General features: G+C 46.6%; 1 protein-coding gene across 2 annotated transcripts in view; it reads left to right on the forward strand.

Moving 5' to 3' along the window:
- The window catches only part of LOC134346939 (nucleotidyltransferase MB21D2-like), a 49,257-nt gene extending 38,561 nt beyond the window's left edge, over positions 1 to 10,696 (forward strand). For both annotated transcript variants that reach the window (XM_063048813.1, XM_063048815.1), the window contains exon 3: positions 351 to 10,696. In XM_063048813.1, the coding sequence (XP_062904883.1) occupies positions 351 to 1,606 (1,256 nt within the window). In that variant the 3' untranslated portion in view covers positions 1,607 to 10,696. The remainder of the gene's footprint in view (positions 1 to 350) is intronic.
- The last annotated feature ends 1,015 nt before the right edge of the window (positions 10,697 to 11,711 follow it).

Below are 11,711 nucleotides of genomic sequence, written 5' to 3' on the forward strand. Positions count from 1 at the left end.
ATTAACCTACTGAGCCGTACATCGTTCCAGTGTGGAGGAAACCAGAGCATCTGGAGAAAACCCAAGTAGCCCTGGGATGAATGTACAGACTCCTTAGAGACAGTGGTGGCAATTGAATCTGGGTTTCTGTCACTGTAAAAGCATTACACTATGCTGCCTAGCCGCCTCTAATTCTATTTTTTTCCTGCAGAGTTTGTGTTTACGCTTTTCTTGTGAACATAGTGTCTCCGAGGTGGTGTGTCTGTGATGGCTGCAGTTTTTCCTTATCCTGGTGCACATGCAATGAATTTGACCTTGGCTTGCGTGCTGAGTGGTCTGAACCTGATGATGTTCCTCCTTCCTTCCTGCAGGACTGGTGCAGAAACTGGACCACAAGCTGCCCGTGTCGAACGAGTACCTGCTGCTCTCGGGGGGCGTCCGCGAGGGAGTAGTGGACATGAACCCGGACGAGTTGGGCGACTATGCCAGGGGCACGGACTACGACGTGGACTTCACACTGCTGGTGCCGGCCCTGAAGCTGCACGACCGCAGCCAGCCGGTGACGCTGGACATGCGGCACTCAGCCCCCTGCCACTCGTGGCTCAGCCTGCGGCTGTTCGGCGAGGCCACCCTGGCCAAATGGGTGGAGTGCTGCACGGAGACGGAGCCCAGTGACAGCAGCGGCGGCTACTACTTCTCCCCCACCAAGGTGGCCGACTGGTTCTTCCGCTCCGTGACAACCGTGATCGAGGAGATCCGCAGCCACCCGCAGCGGGGGCTGCCTGGTGTGGCGTTGGTGGAGAAGAACGGTGCCGCGGTCTCTGTCATCCTGAACGTGGGCCGCAGCCGGCTCCTCTACGACATCGTGCCGGTGGTCTCGTTCAAGGGCTGGCCGGCCGTGGCCCAGAACTGGCTGATGGAGAACCACTTTTGGGACGGCAAGATCACCGAAGAGGAGGTGATCAGCGGCTTCTACCTGGTGCCCGCCTGCTCGCACAGGGGCGATCAGGACAACGAGTGGCGGCTGGCTTTCTCTCGGAGTGAGGTGCAGCTGAAGAAGTGCATCTCGGCCCACCTGATCCAGGCCTACCAGGCGTACAAAGCAGTGATCATCAAGCTCCTCTCCCGGCCCAGGGCCATCAGCCCCTACCACTTGAGGAGTCTGATGCTGTGGGCATGCGACCGCCTGCCGCACAGCTTCCTCTCCCAGGCCGACAACACGGCGTACTTCTTCCTGGGCCTCCTTGATGACCTGGCCCACTGCCTGGTCAACAAGTCCTGCCCCAACTACTTCCTGCCCCAGTGCAACATGTTCGGACACCTGTCCGACGCCACTGTCCTGCTGCTCGCCTGCCGACTCTCCTCGGTGCGCTCGGACCCCGCCGAGCACCTCCGCAGCGCCATCGAGCACGCCAAGGCGGCCAGCAAACTGGCGCAGGAGCTGCGGCCGGGCTCGTCTCCCGCCCAGCCGGACGGGCTACTGTCTGGCACTGCCCGGCAGGACGATGGGCTGGCCCATAAGCTGCAGCAGCTCGTGACAGAGAACCAGGGCAAGTCGATCTCGGTCTTCCTCAACCCCGACGATGTCAGCAAGCCCCACTTCAGAATCGATGACAAGTTCTTCTGAGTGCGGGGTGGGGCGGGGGAACAGTAGGGTGGGAGGTGACCAGTGTTGCCCACCAGATGTGACCCTCCCACTCTGGGATTTTAGAGGGCTTGTTGTCCAGCGGACATTGAGAATGGTTATCGGCACTGTAGCTTCGCCAGGATCTAATTTACTTCCTTTTAGTTGGTCTGGTGTATTGATTTAGGACTGCCTGCAAAACGATACAGGGATAGTTGTTAAGATTAACCAGCATTGATTGCTATTTGAGCTCTCCTGACTAATCTTTAGAATCCAACCCAATGCTAGTGAGTCAGAACACTGAAGAGGCAAGTTAGACCCTTTACACTTTGGCTGCTGTTGGGGGTGGGGGGGGTGGTCGGCACGGGGTGATCATAATGGTAGGCACGCAGTTGCTTTTGTGTGGTGGTGTGCAACGTGGCAGCTCTCTAGTTCCTTACGCAGCCCGTCCTCCCTGGACTGGCCGGTAGAGAACGCCTAGCCAGACGGCAAGAGTCCAGGGTGGGCACTGAATGCGTATGTGACAACTTTACCAAGGAGCAAAATAGTCATAGCACTGGATGCATATCTTTTATATATATTATGGCTGGTTGTCAATTGGAACTGACCTACAGCGAGCGGTTAATGAATGGGGCACGTGGCTGGGATTCCATTGACCTAATCAAAATGGTTTGGCCGTGTCCTGTTTTAATAACGGATGCTTGTCGGGGCTGAGCTTCTGGTTCAGGAATCCAGTCTTCTTTCTAACTTGTTTCTGAATTGGTTTTAATGTTTGGCCTCTGATTTGTTAAAGTTGTGAGATAGTTATATTTGGTGGTGGGTGCTCAGTTAGCGGCCAGTAGATCACAAGATCAGACAGGAGTGTGGTTTGTTTGTTTTTTTTGACTTGTGGTTTTTCACCTGGCTGGCCCGCAGATCAGGACTGGTCAGCACAAAGCCTGTAGCTGGTTAGTCAGTGGGAAAACTGTAACTGATTGTGTTGAACTTTAGACTTGGGAGATCAATATCACGCAGTGTAGCTCCCTTCCCCTTCCTGGCCACTCCCAGTTTCCCCACTCCCCACCTTCCGATCCTTCTTGCTGGAGCTACTGACATTGCCAGTTGATTGTGCCTTCGATCAGTTCAGGGACGCTGTACTGTCAGAAGCAGAAACGTGTAGCTGAGATTTGAGTGATCACTGTGTCTGCTGGTCAGTGACACACTAACCTAAATTACCTGGGGCCGGAAGTAGTTTGGATTTTGGAATGTATAATTCAATTCAATTCAAGTTTAATTGTCATTCAACCATACGTGAATCCAACCAAACAAGACAGCGTTACTCTGTGGCCAAGGTGCCACGCACAGTATCTACAGTCACACACAGCACAAGGTACATATAGCACATTCAAGATTGCAAGCACATGAAGGTATCAATAAGATACAGCCACGGCCAAAAAAAAGTAGTCCTGTCCCAAGCCCTGAGTGCCACAGAAAGCTGCAGTCGACCACAGTACCGCTTGTCTTCTGCTGAACAAACGCTGGGGGCACTGACTCCAGCCTGGAGCCACACCACAGTGCCCCCGGTAGAGCACACCAGCTCTGACACCTCTCCCCTGGCCGCTGTAAACAGGTGACACCACGGCTTGAGGCCGAGTCCTAACACATACAAGATAGCAAGCACATTTAGGATAACCGCACAAAACAAATATAAAGTCCAGACCCTGAGTCCATGAATGCCGCAGAAATCTGCAGTCGACACAATATAACTTGTCCTTTGCCAAGCGAACACTGGCTCCAGCGCCTTCAATGGCTGTAAACAGTCGACACCACGGCTTGAGGCCGAGTCGTTGCTACAGTCAAGGCCATGCAGCTATAATGACATTGCCATTATTTCCAACTCTGAACATATGTGCTACTGGTAAGCAATATTTGTCATGCACTTGTTCATCACCCATTTGTACTGATGCAACCATTCAGTGTGTTAGATTTTCATCGATGACGACATTGGAAACTCATCAATAAATTTCTCTGCTGCTTCGTCATCAGCAAATGCTTTATCACCATAAAACTTTAAAAATTTAATGCCAAGCTATTTTTTAAATTTCTGCAATCAGCCTGCTGAATATTCACAATTACCTTCAATTTTCAGTTCACCGTGATAGGTCTTTGCTTGCTTCATGATCAGCGTACAATTAGCAGCATATGTTCGCCCTGAAGCTGATGAACCTACACTTCCAATACCTGATCAAGATCTTCATTTTTGGCTTGATGTGTTGTTTTTCTCTTTTTCATTAACTTCTGCCCGTGACGTCTCAGAACTGTCTGTGGTGTGCAGAGACCTGCACCACTACCTGGGTACCTTCCTAGTGTCCTGTGGAATTTTCCATCGTCTTGTCATGTCAGTGCTCAAAAAACGTTTCTGTATTTCGGACAGCTTTGGATTTGGAAATTTTGGATAAGGGGTACGCAGCCTGCATTAGAATTGTAAAGGGAATGAATTTAGGGGAGCTGATATCAACACCTCACGGAAATTTATGGAGAAATCCATATGTGGATTGAAAGCAGCTGAAAATGTGTTTTTGGTCTGTCCTATCTTGCTATGAGATCCCTTTAGGGACTGGGGGCACTCCCTGTCAAGTTGGTAGAGTGGCAGATTAAAGAGAAGGCAATTCCTTTGCACACTCAGTGGCCACTTTATTAGGACAGGAGTGGAACCTGGTGTGGTCGTCTGCTGCTGTAGCCCATCCACTTCCAGGTTTGATGGGATAAGTGTTCAGAGATGCTCTTCTGTGCACACCACTGTTGTAACAAGATTCAGATATATTTATTATCAAAGAACATATAAATTATGCAACCTTGAGATTTGCCTGTTTACAAGTAACCACAAAGCAAGAAACCCAAAAGAACTCAACTAAAGATAAAAAAGAATAAATATAAAATACTCAATGCATAAGAGAAAAAGAATACAAATCATGCAGAAAATTGAAGTGAACAACACATGGTTATTAACAAGATGTTTTCGCCCGCAGAACTGCCTCTCACTGGATTTTTTTTTTTTGCTTTTTGCACCCTGTAAATTATAGAGACTGCTGTGTGTGAAAATCCCAGGAGATCAGCAGTTTCTGAGACCCTCAAATCACCCTGTCTAGCACCAGCAATCAATCCACTTGGGTCATTTCTCCATTCTGATGTTCAGTCTGAACAATAGCTGAACCTTTTGACCATGTCTGCATGCTTTTATGCATTGAGTTGCTGATTAGTTATTTGCATTGAAGTTCAAAGTATATTTTATTATCAAGATACATACACAGTATGTCGCCATATACAACATTGAGATTCAATTTCCTGTGGGCATACTCAATAAATTCCGTAGAGTAATAACTATAACAAAATCTAGGGCATTCAACCAGAATGCATTAGTGAGTAGATAAACCTAATAAAGTGGCTACTGAGTGTATGTCACTGAGAAGGTATTCCTGTTGAAGATTCTGGGCTGGAGTGAGAATATACACAGGGAAACCTTTTTCTCTGTTGCATGGGCATTGCTAACACTTATCATCCATCCCTAATTGAAATTAGGCAAGTTTTTAGTGATAATCTGATAGTTTCAAAACTGCTGTTCCTGAGGCCTAGCTCTTCCATTTTTTTTTAAATTTCCAGATTTAGTTTATTACTTGGTGGAATCTGTGGTCCAGGACTCTGATTGTCACTAGCTTAACCTCAAAGCTTCTATATCACTGAGCAATACTGTCCTGCCAACTGCGGTATATGAAGAATAGAAGGATACTTTAAGACTGATTATATACCTGGAGGTCTTCTTGTTGGAAGAAGTTGGGCGAGAAGAGGTGGTCTGCACCAAGCAAAACCTGTGTTTGTTCTGGGTACACTGGGAAGTAGAAGTGGACATGTCTCCATTTTGCTAGGTCAGGGGTTCCCAACCTTCTTTATGCCATGGTACCTTACCGTTAGCCGAGGTGTCCCAGATTGTGAACCACTCCGTTTTATTTTTATTCATCCTTTAAAGTACCTAAGGTACCCTACAAAGGTGAATACAACAGAATTGACCTCTGTATTGTACTGAATGATTGTGTGTTCAAACAGTGAGATGTGACATTGCTTTCAACTTCAGGGTTGAATGTCTAGTAGGTGCAGTGGGGTCCCACCGGGCACTACCAAACTCTACCTCACTCAATGAAGTTTTCAGTATCTTCTGCTCACTTGCTGAGCAATATCAGATATCTCAGGGAGGGAAAATTCATTGCCACCTTGTGTTTGAAACATATCTCTTGATGCATTTGCTGAGGTTTGTTGTCAGTGTGCACAGCAAGTAATTCAAAACTGCCCCTTTCATTCTGGGAGGATCGCTAAGAACGGGTGTGACTCTTCTCATTTATTTTCTAGTGATGAAGTGAACCTTATTAAAGACCAGATACATTGTATAAAAGTCCCGATTTATTTTCAAAGTACAGACTTCACACCCTGGTGATGATTATTTCTGTTTCTTCTGAACTGATGTGAGTTTCATAATCAGTGCTGCTGCCACATTTTCATCTACCACCTGGTGAGGAGTTTCTTTCAGCCTCACCAAGCCTGGCCGTTCCGTACCTTGCACCTCCGGATATCGTTACAGTCTCTGTATTCTTCACTGACTTCAAACTCACCGTAGTACTTGCTTGACTTGAAAGTAGTATTGGCCAGGCCACCATGTCATCAGCATCCGACAGGACATCAGGCAGATATCCAGTCTCCTCAGCCAGGTTATCTTTTCATTCTGGCATCTTCTCCCTTCCTGAAGAAGGGTCTCAGCTCAAAACATCAACTGTTTTTTTTTCATTTCCATAGCTGCTGCCTGACCTGTTGAGTTCCTCCATCATTTTGTGTGTGCGCGTGTTGATCTGGATTTTCAGCATCTGCAGAATCTCTTGTGTTTTATGTTGTAGAGCCTTCCTGCCTGCCACAGTGATGCAGCTTGTTAGGGTGCTCTCTACTGCACATCTCTAGAATGTGGTGAATATTAGATGTGCATAGTCCAGCTCTCTTCAGCTCCTGGGACCATGAGAGGTTGTGCGAGATGAGTGGATCGCAGTTTCCACTGCTGTGCTGCTGATGTAACGAGGGATATGAGTGTTGTGAGTTCTTCTAAAATTGATAACCATCTCCTTTGTTTTGTTGACACTAAGGAAAAGATGTTTGCCTGGCACCAAGCCTCGAGCTCTTCCTCTCTGTAGGTCGTCTCATCACTGTCGGTGATGAGCCCCACCATTGTCGTGTCATCAGCAAAGCTGATGGTGTGATTGCTCGGGTATTTGACCATGCAGTCGTGTGTGAGCAGTGTGCACAGCAACGGGCTCAGCACACAGTCCTGGGGTGCACCTGCGTAGAGGACAATGGGGAGGAGGGAGCAGTTGTGCATCCTGACTGTCTGAGGCCTGTTGGTTAGGAAGTCCAACACCCAGTTGCCCAGTGGTGTACTTAGACTGAGGAATAGGAATTTGTTCCCCAAGGGCTGTGGGGCAACAGTGTTGAATGCCAAACGGAAATCCAGGAACATAGGTGCCCTTGTTTTCTCTCTCTGTCAAGATCAGGTGCATGACCAGTGTTATGGTGTCTGTCATAGAGTTGTTCTGTCGGTGACTTGAAAGTAACATCAGCCAGTTTAAATCAGCAGGCCTGACTCTTCTGGGTCAAGTGGTCAGAGCCCAGAGATTCAGGCTGGGAGGTTGTATTTCCTCAAGGAAGCTTCTGCCCTCCTGGTTAACTCTTCCCAGAGCTTGAGATAAATCTTCAAGACAGTGTGCTGTCTGCTTTTTGTTTACTGATAGAACAGTGCAGGCTGTTCAGCCCACATGGGCCATTTGGTGCCAACCTATTAACCTTCTGGAGGTGTAAAAACTCCTTAATAAGACCATAAGACATAGGAGCAGAATTAGGCCATTTGGCCCATCGATTCTGCTCTGCCCCTTCATCATGGCTGATCCATTTCCCTCTCAGCCTCAGTTGTCTGCCTTCTCCCTGTATCCCTACAAGCCCTGACTAATCAATAACCTACAAATTTTTGCATTAAATATACCCAATGACTTGTCCTCCACAACCGCTTGTCACAACGAATTCCACAGATTCACCACTCTCTGGCTAAAGAAATTCCTCCTCGTCTCTGTTCTAATAGGATGCCCCTCTCTTCTGAGGCTGTGTCCTCTGGTCCTAGACTCCCCTACCTCAGGAAACATCCTCTCCACATCCACTCTATCAAGCCCTTCAACATTTGACAGGTTTCAATGAGTTCACCCCCTTTATAAAGCCCCTGAGACATCCTGTCAAGTTCAACCAGGAAGTTTTGTGATGTCTCATATAAAATTAAGTCGGAGGATGGCATAGGTCTTAAACATTTCCACCTTCTGTAGGCTTAATCCTTGTGCTCAGAGTCCTTTTAGTCCATCCCTCAAGTCTACCTTTCCAGCGGTCACTAGAACATCCCATCCATAGTTGGATCCCAGCTCCTAGGTCTTTTCTCCATTTACCTGGAGCAGAGGTTGGTGGATAGCTGTAGTATTGGCTTGAAAAGATCAATGGGAAATATTTATCAAGTTTATGGAAGTGTAACAACAGTTAGAAAGGTACCACATAGTTGAAAGGGTACAGAGAGAGTTTTCAAGGATGTTGCCAAGTTTGAAAGACTGAGTTACAAGGAAGGATTGAATAGCTTAGGACTTTATTCCTTGGAGTGTAGAAGATTGAGGGGAGATTTGATAGAGGTTTACAAAATGAATAAGGGTACAGATAGAGTAAATGCAAGCAGGCCTTTCCCACTCAAGTTGGGTGGGACTACAACTAGAGAACATGGGTTAAGGGTGAAATGTGAAATGTTTAAGGGGAGCATGAGGGGAAACTTCTTCACTCAGAGGGTTGTGAGAGTGTGGAACGAGCTGCCAGTGCAAGTGGTGCACACAAGCTCAATTTCAATGCTTAAGAGAAGTCTGGATAGGTACATGGATGGGAGGAGTATGAAGGGCGATGGTCCTGGTGCAGGTTACTGGGAGTAGCTAGATTAAATGACTCAAGATGGACTAGGTGGGCCAAAGAGCATGTTTATGTGCTGTACTTTTCTATGACTTCTTGACAAGATGGTCAGCAAACACTATTCTAGTGTGTGTCACACTGGAGCATTGCCTCCTAAGGAAATACATGTTCTTCTTTGCTGTTGTCAGCTAAATTTCTCCACTATCTTTGCTGTAATACTTCAATGAGGAGTTACACTCTTGTGTCTTATTCTTCAGGCTGAGGTGGGCACCTCTGACTGCCGAGATTTCTTGTTCCCAGTGTGGATGCCTGGGTCCCTTCAATCTGCGGGTTAAGGTCATAAGACCTCGGAGCAGAACTTGGCTATTTGGCCCATGGAGTCTGCTCCACCATTCCATCATGGCTGATTTATTAACCCTCCCAACTCTATTCTCCTGCCTACTCCCCAGAACCTTTGACAAACTTACTAATCAACCTTCACTTTAAATAAACCAATGACTTGGCCTGCACTGCTGTTTGTGACAATGAATTCCACAGATTCGCCACTTTCTGGGTAAGGAAATTCCTCTTCATCTCTGTTCTTCTATTCTGAGGTTAGACTGTCACAGTATTGGAAACATTTTCTCCCCACCCACCACCATTCTTCAGACTCTAGCAAAGTATAAGAACTATCAAACGCTTCTCATAAGTAAACTCTTGAGATTATTCCCGTAAAACTGCTCAGGACCTTCTAAAACCACCTCCGCAGCCTCCAAGGTGGTGGTTCTGTATGGGATGACCCGGGATGAATAGTTATAACTCCTGGGCCCTGTTGTCCCAAGGTTTGAAATTCATGTGACTGTGTCCTTTATAATGCTTAGGATGTTGTCTGGTAAGCTACAATCAATCCTAAAACTGGGAGTCTGAAGTTCTGGTTCTTCATGGATGGGCATGTCTGCCCTACATCTGGGAAGGTACATCTCACCTTCGAACAACCATGGTGCGCATATAAAGTACACCACTCTGTGCCAACTCAGAATTGGCTGATGGTTCAACCCAAGCCTATATGGTCTGTGATTGTTTGTCCAGCACTGCCAGTGGTATCTCCGCTCCCAAACGGATGTGTTTGGCAAATTCTGAGTTTAAATCATTCTCTGAATTGGTGCTTGTAATCAAATGCATCTGCAAATAAATAGAATTTAGGAACTAGAGCATCATACGGCAAGAAAAGAGGCCATGCAGCTCATCGAGTCTATGCTGACCATCAACCAACCATACTCCCACTGGATTCTACTATGCACCCACACGAGGGGCAGTTTACAATGATTGTTAAACCTACTGACGATCACGTCTTAAGAACCTGCAAGGAAAGGGGGAATGTGCAAACTCCACACAGGCCAGGTCAGAAACTAAGTCACTGGTGCTCTGAGGGAGCAGTGCCACTAATACATTTGATATCAGGTAACATCTTTTATCATGCATTAAACTGTTTAGAAGCAAAATGGTCTGTTTCGTGTTGGGCGTGGGAAAGGTGAATACTTTTGTTTGGGATGTTTTGATCAATGGTCTTTGCGGAGTGGGTGGGAGGGTCTCTGTGTTGTCTTCCTGTGCGGGACCAGTGAGTGCACTTTTCATTTGAATGTTACTGGTAAAAAAAAGTAAAGTTCCTCCCTGCGCCTCGTGTGGTGCATCGGGCGACAACCTTGCCGTTTCTTTAGCGCTAGTCTGTTTTTTTATGAAGCTGAGTTGCTAGCTCGACACTCAACCCAGCACGGATGGAAAGCATGTAAGGAGCTGGCCGGATTTGAACCTGGGACCACAAGGCCCCGAAGTCTGGTGTAATGCCACTATACTACCGGCAGAATGTTACAGGCTAGTACACAAACTAACCTACTATCCGTGTACTCAGGGAGGAAGAGGCTGGCATACAAATCCCAAAAAAAAAACCCACAAAATCCAAATGAATTGAATGTTTGTGCAATTAAATTAATTTGGTGTACATTTCAAGCTTTTGTTTTTGTATATTTTGATCACGTACCAAAGTCTCTTCTGCTGCTAAGGCTTTAAATTGTCTGTCATTCTGTTTCATGGAAAATAAATGTGTTGTATATAATCCAATTATCATTGTTCCTGCATTTTATTTGGGTGTATCCATAAGGACAGGGTGTGGAGTAGTTGCAAAATAATCTCTTATGTCTGCACTATTACAGTTCCAAATTTGTCAGAATGTTGCCTGGGTTAGAATAGAAGGACATCCCTTCAGAACAGAGATTCTTTAGCCAGAGGGTGGTGCATCTGTGGAATTAATTGCTACAGCCGACTGGAGGCCAAGTCATTGGGTATATTTAAAGGTGAGATTGATAGGTTCTGCATTAGTAAGGGCACCAAAGGTTATGGGGAGAAGGCAGGAGAATGGGACGAGTGGGGTAATAAATCAGCCAGTGGAGCAGACTTGAATGGCCAAATAAGACCATAAGATACAGGGGCAGGATTTGGCCATTTGGCCCATCGAGTCTGCTCCACCATTTCATCAGGCGTGATCCATTTCCCTTACAGCCCCAATCTCCTGCCTTCTCCCTGTATCCCTTCATGATACCAATCAAGAATTTATCAACTCTGCCTTAAATATACCCAATGATTTGGCCTCCACAGCCACCTGTGGCAACGAATTCCACAGCTTCACCAATCTCTGGCTAAAGAAATTCTTCCTCGTCTCTGTTCTAAAATCTCGCCCCTCTGTTCTGAGGCTGTGTCCTTCTGTCTTAGATTTCCCCACTATAGGAAACATCCTCTCCACACCCACTCTATTGAGGCCTCTCAACATTCTGCTCTTAGCTCTTATTAGATTAGATTCAATTTTATTGTCATTGTCCAAGTACAGATACAAAGCCAATGAAATGCATTTAGCATCTGACCAGAAATGCAAAGGATAATGTTATTTACAAAATAACTGCAAATAAAAAAATGCTACAGCACGCAAATATAGAAGTACTGAGACAGTACAATATGGGTGCAATACTGCTTAGTGCTGTGATGTGAGGTTCAGCAGTGTCACAGCCTCAGGGAAGAAGCTCTTCCTTTGCCTGATGGTGTGGGAGCGGAGGCTCCTGTAGTGCCTACGGAATGGGAGGAG

This window comes from Mobula hypostoma, chromosome 5 (assembly GCF_963921235.1).
Source record: "Mobula hypostoma chromosome 5, sMobHyp1.1, whole genome shotgun sequence".
Taxonomy (NCBI): domain Eukaryota; kingdom Metazoa; phylum Chordata; class Chondrichthyes; order Myliobatiformes; family Myliobatidae; genus Mobula; species Mobula hypostoma.